The sequence below is a fragment of the Colletes latitarsis genome, chromosome 13 (genome assembly GCF_051014445.1).
Source record: "Colletes latitarsis isolate SP2378_abdomen chromosome 13, iyColLati1, whole genome shotgun sequence".
NCBI lineage: Eukaryota > Metazoa > Arthropoda > Insecta > Hymenoptera > Colletidae > Colletes > Colletes latitarsis.
This window is the reverse complement of record NC_135146.1, coordinates 14,552,718-14,578,892: the sequence shown is the minus strand read 5'-3', so window position 1 is coordinate 14,578,892 and position 26,175 is coordinate 14,552,718. Positions and strand designations below refer to the sequence as shown.

Below are 26,175 nucleotides of genomic sequence, written 5' to 3'. Positions count from 1 at the left end.
AGTCTTTCGAAAGGTGATTGTCGTCGCGCGCGAAGGGTTTGTATGAACATCGAACAAAGATAAATTTGCTAAATTTCGTGGTTAAAAAACATTGAGAGCAACGGAAATAGATTATTGCAAATTTTGGTGCCTGAACGATCGAAAGAATGTCAGGTTTGCCGTTGCTGGCGTTGCTATTGCTCGCTGCAATAAGCGTTCAGGCGAACACCAAGTACAGATTACCGAAAGACGTCGTACCTTTGAGATATGAAATCACACTTGAACCAGATTTAGAAAAATTTACTTTCACGGGCAATGCTGTGATCGATTTTACTGTTTTAAACGATGTCGATAGTATAACTTTGAACCAAAAAAATCTCACGCTGACAAAGGATAATGTTTCTTTGCCGAAAAACAAAGTACGTAGTTTAGAGAAAGACGACGATTTCGAGCTCCTCATCATCAGATTCGATGAGATACTCAAAAAGGGCAACTACACGCTTACTATAAAGTACACTGGCGAATTGAATGATAAGAAGCGAGGATTCTACAGAAGCAGATATTTGGACAAGGATAACAAGATAAAGTAAGAATTCTATTTGCTGTAAATTAGAATTTTGTTTGGGAAGAAGCACTAACGTTCAGCTAAAAGTTAATCAGTTATTTTTCGATATACGATGTTTAAAGAATGAAAGTAAAATTGAATAAAGCTAAAGTTAGAAATAAATTTTTATCGAAACAGATAGACGTGTGTTACGACGAAGTCCAACTATCGAAATTCGTGAATCTTATAGAAATTTATTTCGTTTAACGTTTCAACCGGAGGATAAATTTTTTAGTCTCAGATTAAGGCGTTAACGAAAGATCGTTTTCGCGTTGCAGGTACATCGCGACAACTCACTTCGAGCCAACAGGAGCGCGATTGGCGTTTCCATGTTGGGACGAGCCAGAATATAAAGCAGTCTTTAAAATTATCTTGAAACATCTCTCTAAATATAAAGCTGTCATCTCCAATATGGACGTTGAAAAAGTCTCTGTAGAAAACGGAAAGACTAATGTGACTACTACTACTTTTAAAGAGAGCAAACGCATGTCCAGCTACCTCGTAGCGTTTGTAGTCTCGGACTACGAGAAAAAAGAAACCAAGGACGAAAAATTCAGAGTTTATACGAAACCTCATGCGCTGGACCAAACGACGTTCGCGTTGGAATTTGGCGAGAAAGTAATTTCAAAATTAGACGACTATACGGGTATTAAATATTTGGACAAAATGCCGAAAATAGATCAGATTTCTATCAAGGATTTCACGGCAGGTGCTATGGAGAACTGGGGCCTCGTAACTTACAGGTAAGAATCAAGAAATTAGAAGTGAATTACAGAGTACAGAAAATCAATTATCCCCCTGTTTGCAAAAATTTTCTCTTGGGAAAAGAATGTTCGATGAAATCTAAACGATCGATATTAAGTTACTCAGAGTTTTCGACAAATATCCGTGGAAACATGTTTAAATGACAGCGAAATTTGATTAATTAATTTGTTTTTCTTTTTTAAAGGGAAACTGCTCTTCTTTACGAACAAAATGTCAGCACAACTCGTTCGAAACAGAGCATAGCAACGATTATAGCGCACGAGTTCGCGCACCAGTGGTTCGGGAACCTGGTCAGTCCAAAATGGTGGGAATACATATGGCTGAACGAAGGTTTCGCCAATTATTTCCAATATTTTATCACGAATCAAGTGAGTTCAAACGACTTTGGTTCGGATTTATCTTGCACAATTAAGATTAACAGAGAATCGATCAAACTTACCGGAATGATCAGTTTATCAAAATTATCTATCATAAAAATGTATGATAGCTCCGATCGAATAGGCGAAAGGGTTCTTTTGCAATTGAAGTCTAACCATGCTTATTATTTAAGCACAGAAAAACATTTTAATTTGCTATTTATATTGATTCGATTTTTTATTAAACAATAAGGAAAAGTTTATTTTGGAACAAATATTTATTTTAGCAGATGCAATTAAAATGATAATAGTGGCTAATATTATTAATTTTAAATAATAAAAATGTTTGTTCATTAAACGACGAAAAATGGTCGTCGAATTTTCTCCATTATAATTTCGAAATGTTTTTACACTTACATTGGTCCTGATTCTTCCAGTTGTAATTCTACAGATATTAAACGAAAATATAGAGTCAAAGATAAATATGTATGTTGGTTTCTTCTATAATGGAGAATCGTTACAAAACGATAATGGTTTTTTAGTTGGAAGAATCATGGCGTCTGATGGAAGTGTACGCTGTGGAAGCTCTGCAGGGAACAGCATTCGTTTCTGACGCGAAAGAAAATACTCGTCCCATGAACAAGGCGGTGGTCAGCCCTAATGAAATATCGAATCTGTTCGACAATATCGCGTATCAAAAAGGTAAGGAGACAAACAGAGTATTATCGTGTACTTGGAAATGTTATTTTTTATTTGGACCGTCCGATCGAAGCCCGATAACATCGATACTCGGGATAAGTTATTATCGTACGAATTATTTATTACCTAATATCAATGATAGAAACGTTATAAATGTATACAGTCACGTAGCCGCGTAAAAAATGTAATCCTATCGATCATTCTGTTATTCCGTGGCTATTAATATTATCAGCTCGTAGATAAAATCTAAGACTTTTGATGTCGAAAAATTCGAGAGTTTATCGATCGACGCAAGTAACAAGAGATTGCAATACCGACGATTACGAGTCAAAATGTACCCGATTAATTATAAATGACGAAATTAATTTTGCAATAAATGTAACACGTCTAATTCCTATAGCTGGATCGGTCATTCGAATGATGTCGAGCATTCTGACGGAAAAGATCTTCCAACAAAGGATACAAAGTTATCTAAAGGAGTAGTAAGTCTATCAAAGATTTAAACGATTTTATTTGGTAAAAGATTCGGGGGAAAACTGGCACAATTAGCTTTTCTTACGACTTTGTCTTTTTCCTAACGAAGAAAATATACCTATGCAATTCTATTGGAGAAAATGGAGAAGACAAAAACATTACTGCAACTATACTTTGATTAATCAAACTCTAATCACAATTTCTGATACTTAATTCTGTATAATTATCGAGGTATCACGTATTAACAACGATGGTTTATAGTGAATTCAAAATCGCTGAGTCGAAGAACCTAATCGATCACCTTCAAGGCGATGAAAAGAATACGTGGGCGGACCAAAAGTTTGAGACGATTATGGACGAATGGATAAACAAACCAGGATACCCGGTGGTCACCGTGAACAAGACCGATAAAGAAGTTGTGCTAAGTCAAGAACGATTTATGCTGTACGGGGCCAACAACAGTACAAAATGGTGGATACCCATTACGTACGTCATGCAATCCGATGCTAATTTCAACAACACCACACCACAGTTATGGTTGGGCAAAACAGAAAATTTGACCATTCCCATAAACGCTACTCGCGACAACTGGATTATCGTCAACACTCAACAAACAGGTGAGCAGCCTCGAATACAGGTAACCCTCCTATAACACGGTAGATACGTTCCTAGAAAATACCGTGTTCTGTGAAACCGTGTTATATGAGACCTAAAGCCAGTACAAAAAGGGGGGTTACGTTCCGAAAAGTTATTAAAAACGAATAATTTTTTTAAATTTTACATAAGCATATTATTTTAATTTAATAAATTATAATTTGTATATACAGGGTGTTCGGCCACCCCTGGGAAAAATTTTAATGGGAGATTCTAGAGAATTTTAATGACATTGTTTGAACTTGTCGACATTGACAACGAAAAGAAAATATGTATAAAAACTTTCAAAATTCTCAGTTATTTATCGATCATTTTCTTTAGGTTACTATCGCGTCAATTATGATGTAAACAACTGGAAACAGCTGCAAAAGTACCTGTTGACGAAGGACTACGTCAAAATACACCCGGTGAACCGTGCTCAACTGATCGACGACGCTTTAGCAATGGCGCGAACGAGTCGCTTGGATTACGCGGTTGCATTGTCGCTCAGCCTCTACCTACACCAAGAAACTGATTACATTCCGTGGATCACAGCCAACAGACATTTGAACTTTTTCCAGAATATGCTGTACACTTCGAAGCACTATGCCATGTACAAGGTATAACAGAGTTATAATTTGAAAACGTCGTTCGAGATTACGATTTTTAAGTAGGTTTAAGTAAAGAATGTTCTTTTTCATTTACCGGAGCCACTATAATTGTTCGTTGCTCGTTTCAGTCCTACGTCCGATACTTACTAGACGCTGTGGTGAAAAATGTCAAGTATGGACCACAAGAAAAAGACGAGCATATCACTAAAATTCACAGAGCAAACGTTATGAAGTGGGCCTGCAAAGTTGAAGAAAAGGCATGCTTGGAATACGCCGAAAAGGAATTCGAAGCATGGTTGAAGGATCCTAAAACATATAAGTAAATAACAATATATACAGGGTAAAAATTTTAACGGGAGATTCTAGAGAAATTACTATTCTTGATTTTCGTTTTATTTTGGTTTCTAGAATCTCCCATTAAAATTTTTCCCAGGGATAGCCAAACACCTTGCATATGTATATGTTTAATATAAAATTTTTCTATCTTTAATGCCCAATAAAATATCTTTTTTACCTAGAATTGAACGATTGTCGATCTTTCCGCAGATTGGATGCCGATTTGAAGAGCAATATACTCTGTTACGGATTAAGATCCGCCAATGAAGATAAATGGCAAAAGACTAAGGATGCACTGTCGCAGACTACAGCTGATGAGGATGAATTGAACACTTTGCTCGCGGTTATGGGTTGCTCAAAGTCCCTGCCGATTCTCAAGAAATTATTAGAGCAATCTCTTCTGCCAGAATCGTCGATGGACTTCGACGTCGCTGTACAGTCTGTGCTGGCTAATAATCCACTGGAAGGATTCGATCTCGTTCTAAACAACATTGTTGATAATTACGAGAAAATCAAACAGCTGTAATTAACTATGATAACGAATAATATCGTGTTTAAAAAGATCCTAAATTGATCGTTTGTCTGTTTTTAGGAATAATTCCGAGGACAAGATAAAATCGTGCATCGATAACCTTGGAAACCTAGTCGTCACCCCGGATCAATTCCTACGGGTAAGACGATTTTCTTATACATTACGTGAAATTTAACAATTTAATATTTAATTTTTAAATTAGGCTCGAAGAAAGATATAGTTCTCAATCGATTGTAAAGTTACTCCGAGATTTTAGTTTCTAAATCGATGAAGGGAACCGATAAACTATGAAAATACTTTCATTTGTTTCAGCTGAGCATGTTGAACACCAAGGTAGGCGCTAAGGCAGATACCGTGCAGAGTACGGTGGAAAAGTCAACGAGAAACATTAATTGGCTGGGTTTGCATGGAGAAGCAGTTGAAAATTGGTTGCACAAAAATGAACAGCTGTTTCATTCAACCGGAAGCACCATTGTACTCACATCGTTCCTCCTCGTCCTTGCCTTCCTCTTTACGCGATTTTATTAAGAAATTCGCCAACTGGCTAATGTTATTGTAAATAATTCAAATGCATTCCGTAACTATGTAGAAACCGCGTAAATGTGTGTGTGTGTGTGTTCTTCTACGAGTCAAGAGATACAATAAATCAATGGTCAAATCAACGAGCCCGATTATTATTCCAATATTTAATAATTAAACCCGCCTGTAATCCTCAGAGTAACTTTGCCTGAAACTCGTCTCGTTTTCTTTGAAACGTCAGGTTTTACGAACAGAAATATAAACATAGAACTATCGATAAGAAATTTTCGAGTATTTTTTAAAAACGTTTCTGCGTATACATTTATATGCAACGTTGCATAACGCGGGGCATTGGTTAATCGTATAAATTATACGTTTTGTTCCCGTTTCCATTAATATTCACTATGTGTAACAGCGATGCTCGATTATGCTACAATTTACTTTTTCATTCGTACGTTTGGTCGATCACAATAGTCGAGACGAAATCGTTGCACAATATTTTTCAGAGGAAATTGGCCAAATACACACGCGCGTATATACATATATATATATATCTTAAACAGTGAAATTATCATCGATTATCGCAGGTTGCGAATATTTCCATTATAAAATAATATTTCCCGTCCAGCTAGAATATCGAAACAACGAGAGGGACCATGACCGACACACGGTTTAATCTTTTTTTAAATATCTTCATTCTCGTTAATATCTTTCAAGTGGAGGCTAATGAAAACGTCACAAAAAATCTAGTAAACAATTATCGTTTACCCGACGACGCTATACCGATACACTACAATATAAAATTAGAATTAACAGAATTAAACAGGATCACTTTCAACGGAGAAATGGAAATCAATTTTAAGGTGAAGAGGCCAACACCAAACATCGTGTTAAATTCGAAGGATATCACGATAGACAAATCGTCGACCAGCGTGAAACACGGAAATAACAGTTTAAAACCGAACGAACATATTTTTGACGACGAGAGAGAAATGTTGCTTCTTCGATTCGAGGACAGTTTGCAACCTGGGACTTACACTTTGCATTTAAAATTTATCGGCGTGTTTGGTTCCGACTTTTGTGGAATTTTTACATCGTTCTATGAGGACGAACAGGGGAACAACGCGTAAGTAAGCAAATTAAAAGGATTTACAGACGTATGGGATCGAGGTAATTGTTTTAGGTCGGTGGTTGGGACCCATTTTCAAAAAACCTCGGCTCGTCGTGCGTTCCCTTGCTGGGACGAACCAGCTCTGAAATCGACGTTCAACATTTCTTTGAAACATTTGTCGAATCACACGGCACTCTCGAATATGCCGGCATACTTGGTGGAACCAGACGAAAGGAACGAGCAAGCCTGGACCCATTTCGAGACGACGCCAATCATGTCGACCAACATTCTGGCCGTGGTCGTCGTTTCCGATTTTCGTCACATTTCCAGCTCGGATGGCAGAATACGAGTGTGGACCAGGGCAGATAGAATCCACGAAGCTGCATATTTCTTGGACGTCGCGGAGAGAACAACGAACGAGCTGACACGATATTTCAACAGCAGCGTTCGTGTCCCAAAAATGGACCACGTTGCTCTACCGATCTATTCCGCCGCAGCCAGCGAAAATTGGGGCCTGATCATCTACATGTATTACAACAGATTTATTTGAAATTTTTAAATATTTAATAGACGGATCATTTTTATATAAAATAGAGAGATAACACGAGTGACCAAGAGACCAAGGTTCTATTGCGAACGGAATTTTTTTTTTTTTTTATCAATTTGGTGAAGTCATTGTTTAAATTAAAGAGCCTAACTCACGATTCTGTTTATCTATATAATTGGATCAATTGGAAATTTCGATTGCCTAACCGAGAAATGCACATTTCTCTAGAGTAGAATATGGTGTTTGAGGGGTAAGACCACTGTGAAAATCCGAAATAAAGCGTTTTTTTGCGATCATTTTTGGATGGATAGAAAAATAAGAGGATGTTAAATGTTAAAAAAAATATATTTATTCGAAAATAGTGGAAAATAACGACGCTGGAGCCATTCTCGCGCAAGTTTGTAAATAAATACGCGGGGGATTTTTGAAAGATTCATTTTTGACGCGGGGATGGCTCCAGCGTCGTAACATTCTTGATTATTATCCTCCATTCAAAAAGAAATCGCAAAAAAACGTTTTGTTTCAGGTTTTTACAGTGGTCTTGCCCCTTAAAACAATTCTAGTCTAGTTTTAATTAGCAGCAATTTAACAGTGTATTGTTTAAACGTTAAGAGAAGCTGCAGCCCCGTACAACACTACGGAACGCACTCAGACCAGAATGTTGAATACGATGACTGTCGCTCACGAAATCACCCACCAATGGTTCGGGAATTTGGTTAGCCCATCATGGTGGAAATATTATTGGTTGAGCGAGGGTGCAGCCACGTATTTTAGGTATTATATCACCGATAAGGTAAACGCACACGCACGCACATACATACGCCGATAACACACAGATCGTACAGCGATTTACAAACAATTATTTATACAACAATATTTACTCTAGTTGTTCAAAAGCTGGAGACTAATGGACAATATAATATTCGATCAAATGAGAGCATTTTCGATCGACGACAGTTCCAATGTTCATAAAATAAATAATGATTTTATCGATCGTCGTTACACCCGAAACATCTATTCTATTACTTATACCAAAAGTAAGGCAAATCAGACGAATATTGAACGTGAAAACGTAAAATGACCGTGTTTGCCCTTTCAGCGGCTGTTATTTTCTGGATGATGTCCCACATGATCGGTGAGGAGGTTTTTAGAAATGGATTACTCAACTACATCGGTGCACAGTTAGTAATTATTCTATCGTTTCTACCTAAACTCAGCTTAAATGATATTTGCGCCAAAAGGTTCTTTCCAAGTTTTACGATTAAAATCTAATCATGATTATTATTAAAGCACATCGTTCACAATCGTATCATAATTAATCGTGCGATTGAAGCATAGAAAAACATTTTAATTTAAAATTAAATTTACATATTAATTCGATTTTTCATTAAACGATAATGAAAAGTTTAGTTTCGAACTCATATTTATAAATTTCGTAGATGTAACTAAAATGTCGAATTTTCTTCGTTATTATTAATCGTAATAAATGTAATTTACTAATGTCTTTGGGGGGACGAAGAAAAATTGAAAAATTACTTTAAACGAATTAATTTTACCGGGGACTTCTAAATGATTTTCAGCGAGTATGGCAGCGTCACGTCGGACGATTTATGGGAGGCAATGCAGAGCGTGTTGAATAAAACAGATTACGCGAATATTCAAATGAAAGAAGTAATGGATAGTTGGATAGAACAAACCGGATATCCTCTCGTGACAGTAACGAGAAATTACACGACTGGCAACGTTACGATACGCCAAGAACCGTCGCCATTTTCTCGAGACAAAACGATGAGAAAATGGTGGATTCCTATAAATTATGCAACTAAATCAGCGCCTGACTTTTCAAAAACCAAACCTATTCATTGGTTACGACCTAGCGACAAGGATATAACAATCCAAGGGATCGACGTGGATGATTGGATAATTGTAAATTTACAACACACTGGTGAGTGGTAGTGTAAAGCATAAATTGCTATCGAGAAAATGTTATTACACTGTACGCGTAAAATAACAGGTTACTATCGCGTAAACTATGACGTCGCCAATTGGAATAAGATTGTCGAGTACTTGAATTCGGACAATTACACGAAAATACACGCTGGGAATCGAATTCAATTAATTGGCACTGCATGGAACCTGGTGAACTTGAAACAACTAAATTCTTCCATTTTCGTGGAACTTATAAATTACTTGAATCGCGAAACCGACCCTGTCGTATGGAAATATGTTTTCTCCCATTTTGTCAACATGGACAAATATTTAAGAACCACCGATGGAACAAACATTTTAAAAGTGAGTTAAAATGTCCCAATGATCACACGATTCTTCCATAATCTTTCAACACGATCAACACCCTGTATACAAGTTTTTTCGACCGTAATTTTGATTCTCTTAAACATTCACTGTTACAAACAGTTCATTTAGTACTTATTTATTAAATATGAACTCAGAGCCTGGACTAAGTTTCAAATGTACTTTGTCGAAATCGATGATTCTAATTATTCTTCTGCAAACGGTTTCTAGCCGCGTATTCGCGATTTGATGAAAAATTTTGTTGCAACGATTGGCTACGAAAAATCTTCCAGCGACGACGATTTCGTAAAGCTTATACAAATGGAGGCTTTAAATTGGGCTTGTGTGGTTGGCGATCGCGAATGCAAACAACGAGCGAATGAACGATTAATTGCATATATTAAGGATCCATTAACAAACAGGCGAGTAGAAAGATTCCTCGAACGAGAAGGAAAAATTATAATAAGTTTTAAAAACTGTTTCAGAGTACCACCCGACGCGGAATATTGGGTATTTTGCATGGGTTTGAAACTTGCAAATCGATCAATTTGGGACGCGTTGTCCCGCGATCGATCGAGATTCAAGGATTACAATGTGTTTCAAATATTAAGCCATTTAAGTTGCACGGAGGATCCAGAGATCATTGGACATTATTTGAACATGTCTCTGAACCTGGGCACAACCATATCCGAATTCACAGACCCCATAGACATCTTACGAAACATCGACGCTGACGTGCCAGAGAATATAAACGCAGAAATAGATTTTATTATAAACAATTTCGATAGGATCTCTAACGCGTAACTATATTTATTATTCACAATTCCTAATTGTTCAGTCGATAAACCAGAAAGTACCGTCCGTAAAACTTACAAAAGCGTTTCGTGAGTTGGAAAGAAATTCTTTTTAAAACATACACATCTTTCTCTTTTATCGAGCAATTAAATTAGTTGTGTCTTTTGGAGAATCGAATTGTTCATATTAATATTTTTTCGCAGCACAAACGAAATGGATATTATTCTGGACAATCTTATCTGGAAAATCAGCAGGCAGAGCCAGATAAACAAGGTTCAACGCCATTGATAACAGCTTAAGCTCTTCTCCGTAAATGGATTAAACAAGTAGTAATTTATTAACCGTTGATTCTGTTTTCTTCTTTCAGTTAAAGACATTTTTACAAACTAAAGGCATTAACCGCGATGCTGACATACAGAACCGTGAAAGGGCTTTGAGAGAAACCGACGAAAAAGTCACTGAAATTTTAAGCTGGTTAATCACAGACGCAATTAAATAGCAATAAAGGCTTCAAAAGCAACAAAAGTGATTATAGTAAAAAATAAAAGTGAAATCGAACGATTAATCTATTTACTTGTATAGATAATAAGAAGACTGTAATAAATAGTAAATGGTTTAAATATTCTTAAGGGTTTTACAAGATATTACTTGAGATAAAGGAAAAATAATTAATACGATTAGTATAGAATTGTCTTTCATTTCTTAGAGATATTAAATATCGCTAATAAAAGCGATTAGTTTGGTATTAATGGATCGATAACGATAAAAATTATATCATTTTATCGTAATAATGTTACTGAATTTCATTAGTTGTATTTTTATACGAATACTTGCAAGGTACGACCATTTATCACGAATGTTATTAACTTCCTACAGATAACGATGCAGAATTACGTTCAACTTCATAAGTCTTGTCAAGATAAGTTTCTTTTATTTCTTTTTTTGCAATACTAGGCCGCGTCAATAATGACTTCTGTGTTTATATTTGCTTGGCTTAAAAGCAATACTCGGTTTACAATGTACCGACCAGAAATACCATAATCTGCACTTAAGTTTGTTCCAGAAAGGAACAATCGTGATTCATCGCGCTTTCGAGAACAAGATTCGAGTAGGAGCCTAAATTTTTCGTTGAAATTAAAAAGATTCAAATCATTATGGAAAAATTATTTTCGATTGCAGGAATCAATTACAAGCATTTTCTATCGTTAGACATACCTTCGAAATCCTACGCACTTTCGTGAAAAAAATTCCTAATCGAAAATGTAATGTATGGCCAGAAATGTCACTTTAAAATTTCAAGCATATCTTTAAAACGTCATAACTTCTGAACGGATTGAAGGATTTCCATTTTCAAAAAAGCAAACAACGCGTATTTTAGTGTAGAATATGTAGATATTCTAACAATATTGAAAAAGTTATTCCTTGACCCCGTAAAGTAAGAAAAACCCCATAAAAATGGTCCAATTTTCAAACAGCCATAATTCCTACAATAGTGAATATATTTCAACGAAACTTTTTTCTAAAGTAGAGCTCATGGATAGCTACAAAAAAGTATTAGACAACTTTTCTGTATGGCGTCAAACAAAATTACTAAAAATAAGAAACGAATCGATTAAGAATTTCTGTTAGTTATTCGTAAATAAAATTTCCAAAGCTCTGTTCAATAGATAATATTAATTGAAAAGGTACACGTGCAACGAACCGAACGAACGATCCCAAGAAATGTAAACCCACGCAATTAGCTTGTGATAGATTACCAAGTTCCTTTGTCAAACGAACAAAGTTTCGTTTCGTTGGTCCCTGTCTATTTGTATGAGACACCGTTGGCGATTGATTACCCGTAAGAATGTATTTGAATAGTCCCGAGATATGCATCCATCATACGAAGGTTACAACATTCTTATCTCCGTTTCGATAAAGTCGATGCAATAAAATGCGGTTGTACTTTGAAAGAAAAAGAAACGAAACGTCCGCATCGAACAATGGCCGAATACTCGATAAGACGATTGATAATAATAGACAAATATGCACGGTGACAAGAAGTCTTTTGGGTGGGAAAAAAGTAATTAATTTAGTGAGTCGCGAGCCGATAAACGGGACGGGATCGGACAGGTTCACAGAAGTTAGTGTCAGAATTTCTTTGGTTGCATGGCCAGTAAATGAGGGACTGTCCTGATAATTATTTCGATAACTGTCTTCGATCGTGATGTGATCAGAGTGATCCCTGCCTTTGAAACAATCGTGACTCGCATTATTTTATCGATAAGAAAACTTTCACTTCCAAACTGGTCCTCCTCATTATTGTAACAGCAATTGATCCACGAAGAATACGTCCAACTATGAAGATACACGGTAACATATGATACAACTGAGACTTTTAACCAGAGTAAGTTACAATTTAAACCTTCGACTTGACTAAAACTTTCTTACAAATTTAATTTCCAATTGCAAGCAACACGAATTCCCAACTTGTTTCAATTAAATTTGAGCTTTCTTTTTTTGTTCACTTTTTGTATGACAAGCTTTCAAAATCGTTTCCAAATTATTTCAATACATCCACTAGGGCGTTTATCTACAAGACGACAGTCTTTTTTTTTTTATCTCATTTCTTATTTATTAGAGCAAATAAAAAGTTTGTCGAGTTTTAAATACAAAATTCACTTGAAACATTTCTTACAATTTTCAAAGCTAATGTATGAAATGAAGTGACAATGAAACACCTTGTATTTCTTTGCTTTTTCTTATTTCGATAATTATTCATTATGCCGTTCTTTGTTCCATATTAAGAATATTTCTTAATATACTAGAGTAATCGCAAGAACCAACGTCATGGATATTTCCCGAGCTGGCGTTTTAATTATTTTTATTCTACTGTTCGCTAAAAATCGAGCTATATATCGAGACATCGACGCGATCGGAGGTAATTAAAACTCCTCTAATTAACCGATTACTTTAAATCGATGTTCTATTAAAATTGTATTTCGAAGATGTAGAAACGTTTGCTGAAAATGACAGAAATTACTCGACCGTTGATTATCGACTACCAAAAACGATCGTTCCTATAAATTATGAGATTATACTAATGCCGTCGTACGAGGGTGATTTCACGTTCAACGGAATAGTGCATATAAACGCTCTCGTGCAACAAGACACGGACACTATAACGCTCCATCATAGACGAATTAACATAACAGGGATGAGCGTGAATTACGAAAACAACATAATCGATATTTCGGCCTCGTCCTACGACAACAAGACGGAACAATTTCAACTTAAACTGAAAAAAGTTATGAGAGAAGGACTGAACATTACCATAAATTTCCAGTACACGGGTACACTAAGAGACGACATGATTGGATTTTATAAAAGCCAGTACTTTGACTCCGCGGGAAAAATTAAGTAAGCTTGAATATCGCGTGAAAATGTTTTAGATAAACCAATCGAATTGCTTTCAGATGGCTAGCTTCCACGCAATTCCAAACCACCCACGCGAGACACGCTTTTCCGTGCTTCGACGAGCCGAGTCTTAAAGCAACGTTTAAGTTGAGAATTTTGAAAAGACAGGATTACACTTGCCTGAGTAACATGCCACTGGCAAGAAGTATAGCCGTGCCCGAGTAAGTAATCGAAATAATTAACTAATTGACAATCGCGTAAGAGAAATGATTAGTCGTTCAATTGCAGCCAAGAGAACAAATACTGGGAGGATTTTGACCAAAGTATCCCAATGTCGACATACTTGGTGGCTTTCATCATTTCGGACTTTAAGTATTTGGGAGATGATAAATTCAAGGTTTGGGCCAGACCTAACGCCATCGATCAAGCAAGGTACGCGGTCAGCATCGGACCAAAGGCTCTGGATCATCTCTCGAAGTTGTTCAAGCAAGACTATCAGATCTCCAAAATGGACATGGTGGCCGTGCCCGATTTCTCTGCGGGCGCGATGGAGAACTGGGGTCTGGTCACCTATCGCGAGAGTCGACTCCTCTACGACGAAGACACGACCTCCGACGCCGCGAAACAATCCATCGCGGCGGTGATCGTTCACGAACTAACGCACATGTGGTTTGGAAACATGATCACGTTCGAATGGTGGAGCTACTTGTGGCTCAGCGAGGCGTTCGCCAGATATTATCAATATTTCGGCACTGCACAGGTACCTGCAACATTTATTTCGTTAGTTATTATCATTAAAACGTAATCAGAGTCGGGGAAATCAGTTAACACGTTGACTGCCAGTTTTTAATACGCGTTGTTAGACTAAGATGGTGGAAACTGGAGATTCTCTCTTTGGAATAAAAATCACCGCATTCGCTACCCTAGTTTCATGTTCACCGCGTGTGCTTGCCCTTTCCTTCTCCTGGAATGTCGTGTCGTGAACCGTCATCTAAATTAACAAAGGAAAAGTTCTTAGTTAAAGAATTAAAATTACGTTCGACTATGTTCTTGTGCGCGTATAATTAGAGTTACACATATTTACATGTACATTTAAAATTATAAGTTTAGTTTTCAGCATTAATATAGTGTTTATTAAAGAAAAGAAAAAAAAATTTCGTTCAACCGGTCATGGTAGGTTTAGTGTTGAATAGCCATAAAATCATTATTCCAGATTGAAAAATCATGGAGCATGGAAGATCAATTTATCGTAGAACAGCATCAAACCGCTCTAGCAGCAGATGGACTTGAATCTTCCAAACCAATGACCAGACAAGTTTCAAATTCTATGGACGTGTCCGGAGCTGGAGACACTATCACATATAACAAAGGAGCTAGCATACTACGTATGATGAATGCTATTTTCGGAAAGGATGTATTCGAAGCTGGATTGCAAAATTACCTCAAGAACAAGTAACGACCAAATTCGTTAAAAGTCTTCCTAAATAACGTTATCATATTATATTTGCTATTTGTTTTAGCAAAGAAAATAAAGTAGCACGTCCAGAGAATCTGTGGTACGAGTTTCAAGAAGAGATCAATCGTCGAGAAATAAAACTTGCTTCCTCTGTGAATGATATAATGACCACGTGGACAGAACAACCCGGATATCCAGTATTACACGTCTCCATTAAAAACGGAGTCGCGACCGTGCAGCAGAAGCGTTTTCTTTTGAGAAACTTAAAATCCACAGCAACGAATCTGACGTGGTGGGTGCCCATTACGTGGGTCAGTAAAGACGTGCCTAATTTCAACGATATGAAAGTAAAATATTGGCTGAATAAAAATGAAAATGAAGTTAAATTAAACACAAATTCAGGATGGGTGATATTTAACGTCCAATCAACCGGTCAGTATATTAATTAATTCGATAAGCAAACAAGATAAAACAGTTGAAAGAGTATTTTTAAACATTAAACGAATCTAATTTTGTTAGGTTTCTACCGAGTGAATTACGATAGTGATTCTTGGTACCGTATAATCGACGTTTTAAATAGCGAAAACTATCAACAAATACACGTACTTAATCGAGCCGCCTTGATCGATGATTTGTTGAATTTAGCGAGAGCTGGTTTACTCGATTACGCGACAGCTTTAAATGGTGTACGATATATGAAACGGGAAACAGATTATTTGCCCTTCAAGTCCGCGTTTACTGGGTTCAATTATCTCGATCAACGTCTTTCCGGAAACGATGAACATTACAAGTTTTTCAAGGTACTTCAGCATTATAAATGCTTCCTTAAGAAGTTATAACAAAAATATGAAATGTGATGTTTTTTTATTTACTAAAATTTTGTTTGAAGAGAACAACTGTTAGTCGAGGCAAGAAAAAATATTTTTAACGTAGAATTATGTAAATAACTGAAACATTTCTTTATCGGAGTTTAGTTTCTATCATTCATCTTGGGCGCTCAAGTATTCTTTCTCGTTTCAATGTTCTGAATCTCAACCGAGCTCCACAGTTCATATTTTTGTTGTAACTTCTTAACAAAGCATTTATGGATTTTTTGTTGTATACCATTTTAGTCTTAGTTTTACTTGTAGAATGTATTCTTGCTTGTATTCTATGAGAAAAGTTGTTTTCATTAATGGAGGGGGATTAATTATTGTTCCAGAGATTTGTTCTGGACCTTATCCGAGAGACATATAAAAAAATCGGGTACCTGGATCGTGTCAACGATGATAGATTGACGGTACTATTGAGAAGCGAACTGAACAAATGGGCTTGCAATTATGGCCACGAAGGATGCGTAGAAACTTTCACCGCGATGTTCAAAAAATGGAGGACAACCAAAGTTCCAACGTAAGAAGCGACAAGGGAATTCTATAATTTTTCGTTTTATCAATGGATGATAATTCCTGTAACATCGATATTTTCGTAGGATCAAACCAAACCAACGCGAAACAGCATACTGCACGGCAATTAAGCACGGATCGCAGGACGATTGGGAATTTTTATGGAAGGAATATTCGAAATCAAACTCGGCTACCGAACAATCGGTTATACTGCAAGCTCTCGGTTGCACACAAGACAATACTATAAGAGAAAGGTAATAACTATCGAATCGTCTTCACGACACAATGCACTCTTACCATCTTATCGTTTCAGATACCTTTTATACGCGCTCCAAAGTTTCGAAATAAGCAGAATTCGCAGACAAGACAGCACTGCTGTATTTTCTGCTGTTTACGGTTCCAGTTTATCCGGTGCAGAATTTCTATTAAACTTCATCGATAAATATCATGCAAAAATGGCGGAATAGTACGTTCACACTGCAAAAGAGAAATATTTCAATTTAGTTACCGATTAAAAATATGAAAATACAGGTCTCGTGTTTGTTTCAGTTACGAGGGACCGAGCACGATCGCTACCATACTATCGTCAGCTTCTCAGCGTTTATCGACACGGAAATCAGTCGACGAATTCGAAAATTTAATCAAAAAGCATGCAGTGCCTTTCAATAACATTTTGGGTTCTTTGAGAAACTCCCTGGACATAGCAGAATACGAATTAAGGAATTTTCAAAGTTTCAGCGACCGGATTGCATCTTGGATAACCGACAACTATTATTATCGTCTGCCTGAAAACATAATTCCTCTTGAGTATTTAATTGACGTGACGCCGCATATTAAAACCTTTACATTCGATGGAGAAGTGACTATTCGCGCGCAAGTTACAACGGAGACGAACGAAATTGTTTTGCACTCGTCGGAAATAAAACATGACAAGATCACCGTTTCTCTACAGGGAAAAATGCTAAACATTAACAATAAGAATACTACCGAAAAGTATGATTTACTCACGATCGTGTTATCGGAACAATTAAAATCTGGAAGTGAAATAACTATTACAATTAAATATTCGGGATTCCTGAACGAAGAAATGCGTGGATTCTATAGAAGTTCCTATACGACCAGCAATGGCGACACAAGGTACTCGAAGGGGATTATCGATTTTTAATCACCGCCCCCATTTTAATTTAAACGAACAATATATTTTTCGACGGAGAAACGTTTAAAATAATTAAATAAAATGAACCTTAATATGTACAAATCCATTTCCATTAGTTACACTATAATCTAAACAAATGTCGAGGATGTCGATGCGCCCGCTAATTTATTAAAAACATTAAAATTGAAATTGATCGACCGTTCTATTTATTCGTAAATAAATATAATTCTTTTTGTCTGATAGATGGTTAGCTGCCACTCATTTGGAACCAGTCGGAGCTAGGAAGTTATTCCCTTGTTTCGACGAGCCAGCAATGAAGGCCATTTTCGCGGTGCAAGTTACATTAGAGAAAGGATACAAAGCCATCAGCAATATGCCAATAGAAAAATCAACTACACTCGAGTATGTTACAATTTTCATGAAATATGCAACGCGATATTAAAATTATCCGTACCGTACCGTATCTGAAAAGGTGATAAATGAAAAGAACGTGGATTAAGTCTGGGTTACTTTGATACGTATGTTTTTTTTTATGCAAGGTGTTCAACCACACCTGGGAAAAATTTTAATGGAAGATTCTAGGGGCCAAAATAAGACGAAAATCAATCATTGGTCAGCTAGACCTGACAAAAGAATAAAAGAAAAAAAAAATAATTAAAAATTTTAATCATTGCAGAAACGGAGGACTCAGAATAAATTTCCAAAAAACGCCTAAAATGTCCACGTACCTAGTAGCTTTGGTAGTTTCTGATTTTGATTACATCGATTATAACAAAATTTACAAAGTGTGGTCGAGACCAGACGCCACTAACCAGGGAGAGTACGCTTTATCCATTATGGAAAGCTTAGTAAAGTATTACGAGAAGGTATTGAACATTCCTTACGAACTACCGAAACTCGATATGGTGGCGTTGCCTGATTTTACGTCCGGCGCGATGGAAAATTGGGGTCTATTGACCTACAAGGAAAGAAACGTGTTGTATAGCGACAAAGAATCGACCATTGCGACCAAACAAAGTATAGCGAACGTCATATCCCACGAAATCAGTCACCAGTGGTTCGGAAATCTGGTCAGTCCACGCTGGTGGAAATACCTATGGCTGAACGAAGGCTTCGCTAGATACTACCAATACTTTGGAACGGACAATGTTCGCGTATAAACGTTTTATTTGAAAAAAGATCTCGTATTTGTTTCGCTGAAACGTGAAAAAGAAAACTTTATTCCTCAGGTGGAGAACGACTGGTCCCTGGCACCCCAATTTGTGGTAGAACAACTTCACTCGGCCCTTGAAACTGATAGTTCCGCATCCAGTCACGCCATGACGCACAATGTGTACAGTCCAACGGAAATTAGGGGAATCTTTGATACAATATCTTATGCAAAAGGCGCCAGTGTGATACGAATGCTGAGGGAACTATTCGGTCCCGACGTATTCCATAAATCTCTTCACAACTATCTAATCAAATTGTGAGTAAAGAAAAGTCCGACTGACTATAGGAAAAGATGAAGAATATCTTAATTTTTTAGGCGATACGACGTGGCCACGCCCAACGACCTGTTCGATGCTTTCAAACAACAAATTACTGATAAAGAAATTCAAGATTCCTTCGACAACATCATGAACACATGGACCACTCAGCCTGGGTATCCCGTTGTTCGTTTCACCATTAAAAATAATAGTTTGCATCTCAAACAAGAGCGGTTCTTAATCGAACAAAACAAGAATGCATCTAATAAAGAAACTTTGTGGTACGTTCCAATCACCTGGACATCTCCCAATAAATCGTCGACTAACGCACCATGGTTGCGCTGGTTCTACAAGGCGGAGGACAGCATTCCATTGCCAGGCTGCAACACAGATTTATGCATCTTTAATGATAAACAGGCTGGTAAGTAAAAAAATAACAATCATACATGTTACATATACTTAACGAAATGAAAATAATTACATCAGGATTCTATCGTACGAATTACGAGGATGATCACTGGCGACAAATAATCACCTTCCTGAAAACACAATCGTACGACAAGATTAACGAGATCAACCGTGCGACGATCATCGACGATCTGATGAATTTCGCTAGATCGGGATACGTGGACTATGAAATCGCGTTATCAGCAACACAGTATCTTGTAAACGAGAGAAATTACGTTCCGTGGCGGGCGTTCTTCAACGGTTTGACCTATCTGCGCAGACAGTTTCAAGGAAGAGACGCTTTTGACGCTTACAAGGTATAGTAATAGTAAATTACTGTGCCTTCTTCTCGTGGAAAGACGATACTGTTATGGCTTACGTGCTAAATATACTAAAGTTAAGTTTAATTCCATTCTAAAGACAATTATTTCGCGTTACAGAGATACCTAACTGCACTTCTGACGCCGATATACGATGCGATAAAGTTCGAAGACCAGAAAAACGACAAACACGAAAGGTTGCTATTGAGAATGTACGTTCGCAAATGGGCTTGCGAGCTGGGAGTCTCTGATTGCGAGGCTAATGCCATCTTTTACTTTAAGACGTGGTACAATGACCAGACACAAAAGTAAGTATTAATTACGCGACTCCTCTGTGTCCGCACGATGGTGCTTACGTTCGAATACTGGTCGACCGTAGATGAACTCCCCCAAGCGAGGCTCTCGAATTGTTTATTAGACCCGAATAACTTTAAAATAAATATTTAACTGCTCCAATTAAATAGTCTGCTATTCAAACTTTTAATTACAATATACTAAATATACTCTCATTACATATTTATTTTCGTTTGTTATTACAGCATTTAATTCTGGACTAACATTTTTATTTTTCAGTCAAATTGTAGCAACTTTATGAATAAAACTAATCGCGTTGAAATCGTTTTACAGTTTTCCGCCAAATTATCGCGGGGTATCCTATTGTACAGTTGCCAGAACAAGTCCATCTGATTACTGGGACATTTTGTGGTCGCTTTATATGAATACTACGGTCGCTTCGCACAAATCAGTGATTCTACAGTCCCTGGCCTGCACCACACAAACGACTTATCTGAACGAGTAAATCTATTTCTATTGTTTTTCAAACGTTCGTTCCGGGTCCGACATTAAATGTTTCTATACATATTATTTTCCATCAAAGGTTGCTGAACAGAGCTATCACGAAGAATTCTGGAATACGATTCGAAGACAGTTCCAGCGTATTTACGAACGTTATCGATGCAAGCTTAGAAGGCGCCGACTACGCAATTGATTTCATTAAAACTAATTATAACGAAATCAACAATTAGTAAGTAACGAAGTTCCTCCAACTCCTATTCCTGTACATACACATTGTGACTTAATTTCAACAGCTATAGAGGCGACGTTTCTAAAATCAAAAGCATCGTGCTCGCTCTTGCAAAGAGGCTGTCTACGGAGAAACTTTACGCCAAAGTAATTAATAGTTTTCCTAACTAGATGCGTGTATATCCATGGAATTTTATCTTCACGTAAATTTTTCATCGATTACAGTACATGAATTTGATTGCTTGGCTGGAGGAGAAGGAATTATCGTCTTTTGGAAGCTCCTTGAATACATATAAGAATCGTGCAGCTTACGAGTTAACCTGGGCAGAAAATTATATTCCAAAACTACACGAATGGATGGAGACGAACTATCCAGACACCGATTATCGTTTACCAAAATTACATTCTCCGTTGAAGTACAACATTTTTCTTTCTCCATACTTCCAAGAGAAAAATTTCACGTTCACCGGAAAGGTTCAAATATTCACAAGATGTCTCAGAAACACCTCTCGTATAGTCCTCAACAGTCATCTGCTAAAAATAAAGAGAGTATCAATCTACAAAAGCAACTCGACATCCGTCACGGGTGATGAATTAAACGTCAACAGCTTCGTGACGACAGAGAATACTCAAAAGCTCACTGTGTTCATGAAAAACATTATAAGAAATGATGAAATAATTATTGAAATTGCATTCGAGGGATTTCTAAACGACAGAATGGAAGGCTTTTATCGAAGTTATTATTTCAACAATGTTATGAACATTAGGTCGGTAAAACAAACAATTCTCTTTAAATATAGACTCCCTACTTTAATACATATGACTGAGAATTAAGTTAACTACGGTTTTTTTTTACTATACAAAATTTTAATAATTTTATATTAAAATCAGCACCCTATACATGGACGAAATGTACAATTTCCAATATTTCGAGTCTGGTGTTTTTCAGCTGGTTGGCGACTACTCAATTCGAACCTACTCACGCTAGAAAAGCATTCCCTTGCTTCGATGAACCAGCCCTTAAAGCTACGTTCGTAATTAACATCGAAAGACCTGAGAAATATGTTGCGCTAAGCAATATGCCCATTAAAACAACATCACCGACGTGAGTATATACATAAAAAAAGAGGGATTGTTAAATGATATCATTCTAATGATATTATTATAATTTCAGTGTCTCAGGTCGTGTGTGGGAAACGTTCGACGAAACTCCAACAATGTCGACGTACTTGGTCGCGTTTGTTGTTAGCGATTTCAAAAATGTCAGAAATTCGTACAGAACAGTAAATGTATGGGGTAGACCGAACATTGCGCCGAACGGCGATTATGCTCAAATCGCTGCTATGCGAATGCTGGAAATTCTCGCCGTGAAAACGAATCAACAGTACACTTTACCGAAACTGGACTTAATAGGAATCCCAGACTTTTCGATGGGAGCTATGGAAAATTGGGGTCTAGCTACATTTAGGTGAGTGCATTGTGTATTATACATGATGAAAGATTTAAACGCAAAGATATTGATACGCTCTATCCTATGTATCGTCCTTCCTTGAGAAGAAGGCACAGCATGTTTACATCTAAACCAGAAGCGAGGGAACCTGAAACTGAAAAATCATATCTTTAAATAAATTTCATAACTATTGCAAAATTTCAACCGTTAAAAGCAACATTATTCTACAATTTCTCTGGTTCTACTTACTGGTTACTTTTTTATTACTAAATTTATAAATTCTTTGCAGAGAGTATGGACTATTCTACAAGAAAGGGGTAACAACGGCCAAGTACACAGATTACATACTCACTATAATAGCACACGAGCTTGCTCACATGTGGTTTGGAAATTTGGTCACGTGCGATTGGTGGGAACACATTTGGCTTAACGAAGGTTTCGCAGAATACATGCAATGGCAGGTGGCACATTTGGTGAGTTTAAATCTAATAGTTTTATCTCCTTACTGTATAATGTAATTACTCTGACTTGAGTTGTTTACGATAAGTTTATGTTGCTAACAAAGCATGTAAGGTTAATACGATGTACAAAGCGTGCACTTACCGGTGTTAATAATGTTTTCATCTAAACAAAAATGTGACTAGTTGAAACCGAATAAGAGTCTATCGTATATTAAAATCAATACACTTTCACACTCGCGTAAATTTTTAAAATACCCGGTTCTTTAGTGAGCATGCATGTATGAAAAAACTTTAATAGAATTAAATTATAGATGCACAAGACATCTACCTATTCCTACCACTAAAATGATACGAATCTGTTGTAGTTCAAACCTGAGCACAATTTCGAAGATCTTTTTGTCGTCGACGAGTTGCAAGTTGCGATGCAGAACGATGATTATGTTTCGTCGCATCCCATGAACCATCCCGTTAGCAAACCATCCGAAATCGCCAAAGTCTTCGACAGTATCGCGTACGGAAAATGTAAGTAACTTAAAAATTTACTTGTAGTCGTAACAATTAACACTAATATTTAATTATTTGAGCAAAATATGAGACTCAATCGAACGCGTACTCACTCCCAACTGCGTCGTTCCGCCATATTGCTTTTTTCCTTCCCTTAATTCACATTTCCTGCGTTCAGATGGCGCATCTATCTTGCAATAATGGCGGGTTTTTGTATAACTGTTTTAAAAATAAATAGTATTTACGAATTTTTTCGAAAAATACTATTACTTGGATTGAATTTGGTTCTCATGATATGAGAGGATTATTTTTAAACAATAGAAAACAATCTTTATGTTGATTATTTTTGCAAAATAGGAGCAAACCTTGTACAAGATAATTTCTGCTATTATTGAAGCCTATTTATTAGATACTTCATAATTACCATTCATTGATTTATTTATATTTATGAAAATTAACCGTTTCGCAGCATCTAGCGTAATACGAATGATAAAGAATTCATTGGCCTCAGAAGTTTTCTCAAAAGCCACGCAACGATACTTGCGTGAACATAAGTACAGTACTACGAGTCCGAAAGACCTTTGGAAAGCTTTTGACGCCGTTATTAAGGAGACTCATGCTTTTGGAAACTGGAAGATTTCTATGGAAACTTTAATGAAAAATTGGACCAACGAAGCAGGATATCCGATTGTTTTTGCAACGTTGAATGGCAATACATTAACGCTAACTCAGGTATCATTTACTTGGAATAGCTCAAGTGGAAAATTACTATTTTATTTTAAACAAACACTAGTAAACTTGAAATACTATACCTAATCGTATAAACGGTTGTTATTCCAGAAACGTTTCTCGCTAAATCAACGCGAAGAGTCCACGAAAGTCTACTTTTGGATCCCGATCACAATGGCGTCTGCTTCCAATGTGAACTTTATAACGACCGCGACGGACATTTGGTTGGGAGAAAAAAGTTTGAGTATTCAGTACAACCCGGGCGACTGGTTTATACTAAACGTTCAGCAGAGTGGATACTATCGCGTAAACTACGACGATAATTCATGGTTAAATTTGATAAAAGCGTTGAGGCAACATCCGATGCACAGCTCGATCCCTCCGACGAACCGTGCTCAAGTCATCGACGATCTTTTGAATCTAGCTCGTGGCAGTTACATTAATTATAATCTGGCGTTGAATGGTACAACATACTTGCTCAAGGAGAAATATTATCTGCCGTGGAAATCGTTCTTCAACGACATCAGTTTCATTGTGCAGCGTTACGAAGGCTACAATACCGGCCGCGATCTTCTTCGAAAGTACATTTTGCACTTGACGTCGGAAATATACAATAACATCGGTTTTGTGGACAGCATTTCTGAGAACCATCTGGACCAGCTGGCCAGAGAATTGATTCTCACTTGGGTGTGCAAATTCAACGACACGAAATGCGTCGACACGTCTAAGAATTTGTTTGCCAACTGGCGTCAAGCTGAAAGAAACACGTAAGTTATTAAAATTAATTCTTCGCAGTTTGAGACACTTTTTAACCAATAGAAAAATGCTAGACGTTGTGGTACATAGACAGTAATAAAGGAAATACTTTTACGCGTGGTATGGTCTTTTAGAGTTTCTCCGAACGCGAGACCAGCCGTTTACTGCACAGCCTTGAAACATGGATCCAACGAAGATTGGCGTTTCCTCTGGGCACAATACCTGAAAACAGACTTTGCTTCAGAAAAGAAGATCATACTGGATGCTCTTGGATGCACATTGAACAAGGAGCTACTATACGAGTGAGTCTAAAAATAAATCAGTATTGCTGGGGTATCATACTTTTACCTAAACACCTTCCACTTTGTTCTTGATCATCCATCAATAAAATGATTTTAAACAATGTTGGGGTAACAGTTTGCGTAATATCCTAATTCGTGGTGAAAACTGAAAAATCCTGACTAAATGAATTTGTCATTATTTTGTTTCATCACAGATACATTGAAAATGCATTGAATGTTAACTATACATCCAACATTCGAAAGCAGGACGTGGGTGCAGCACTTGCTTCTGTCTACAACGCTGGGCAGTTTGGGCTGGACGTGATGTTGGACTATTTGTTAGAAAATTATGAACAAGTTCACAAGTAGTGAGTAAATGAATATAAGAAAACTTGCATTCCTATGCACTTCCACATCCTATGAGGAGCCACCTTGTATACTGTATGTTCGTTTCTCTTCTAGTTACGGCGAGTGGGAAAGTGTCGGGGAACTATTCTTGAAAGTGGCATCTCGCTTCTCCACCAAATCCCAAATTACAAAGGTACTTCTATTGTGTTGCTTTTTCAATCTTCAATATAACACTAAATCTTATCCTGTGGAACAGAAAGAGTTAATGTACGATTGATCGTTTCCTATTCTACTTGGACAATATTTTTTTTTCTTTGCAGCTACAAAATTTCGCAGATACTAAGAAGGAAAGCATTACGAGCATCTCGTCCGTGCTGGATAGAGCGCTTGCGGCCGCGAATAAAAATTACAATTGGTACTCTTCCAATTACAAGCAAATCGATTCGTGGTTGACTTGGTACCAGAACAATTATATTAAAAGCGGAACTGGCAGAGTAGTTGCAAGTGCCTTTAGTATAATTTCCATGACTGTGTTGTCGATAATCGTGTATATATCTGGCCGATAGAGAATTGCAAAAACACTTTGTATCGATATGTTTAATATGTTCAGAAGCCAAAGTATATTTTCTAAAAACTATGTATCGTATTAGTGGTATTGCCATAAAATAAAACAGTATATGTATATTTATATATAAATTTTAGTCTAATTGATTTTAAAAATCGAAGACCTTATCAATTTTCCTC

The 26,175-nt window shown here is 36.9% G+C and overlaps 1 protein-coding gene across 1 annotated transcript; it reads left to right on the top strand.

The window, feature by feature from the left end:
- The first annotated feature begins 408 nt into the window (after nt 1-408).
- LOC143349583 (uncharacterized) lies at nt 409-26,169 on the top strand. The gene is made up of 51 exons (XM_076780928.1): nt 409-565; nt 862-1,326; nt 1,533-1,716; nt 2,247-2,406; nt 2,804-2,885; nt 3,139-3,494; nt 3,853-4,130; nt 4,250-4,440; nt 4,668-4,979; nt 5,050-5,128; nt 5,302-5,504; nt 5,579-5,706; nt 6,226-6,634; nt 6,692-7,147; nt 7,779-7,959; nt 8,053-8,203; nt 8,266-8,347; nt 8,747-9,111; nt 9,181-9,458; nt 9,690-10,258; nt 13,061-13,173; nt 13,247-13,652; nt 13,709-13,870; nt 13,938-14,409; nt 14,863-15,101; nt 15,170-15,537; nt 15,625-15,905; nt 16,307-16,494; nt 16,574-16,741; nt 16,801-16,953; nt 17,037-17,624; nt 17,887-18,045; nt 18,320-18,791; nt 18,873-19,111; nt 19,172-19,533; nt 19,599-19,876; nt 20,000-20,187; nt 20,507-20,674; nt 20,757-20,903; nt 20,968-21,049; nt 21,128-21,669; nt 21,852-22,007; nt 22,077-22,370; nt 22,642-22,825; nt 23,179-23,335; nt 23,787-24,049; nt 24,158-24,813; nt 24,937-25,104; nt 25,299-25,451; nt 25,546-25,624; nt 25,752-26,169. The coding sequence occupies exons 2-51, from the start codon at nt 995-997 to the stop codon at nt 25,995-25,997; spliced, it is 12,927 nt and encodes a 4,308-aa protein (XP_076637043.1). The 5' UTR covers nt 409-565; nt 862-994; the 3' UTR covers nt 25,998-26,169.
- The last annotated feature ends 6 nt before the right edge of the window (nt 26,170-26,175 follow it).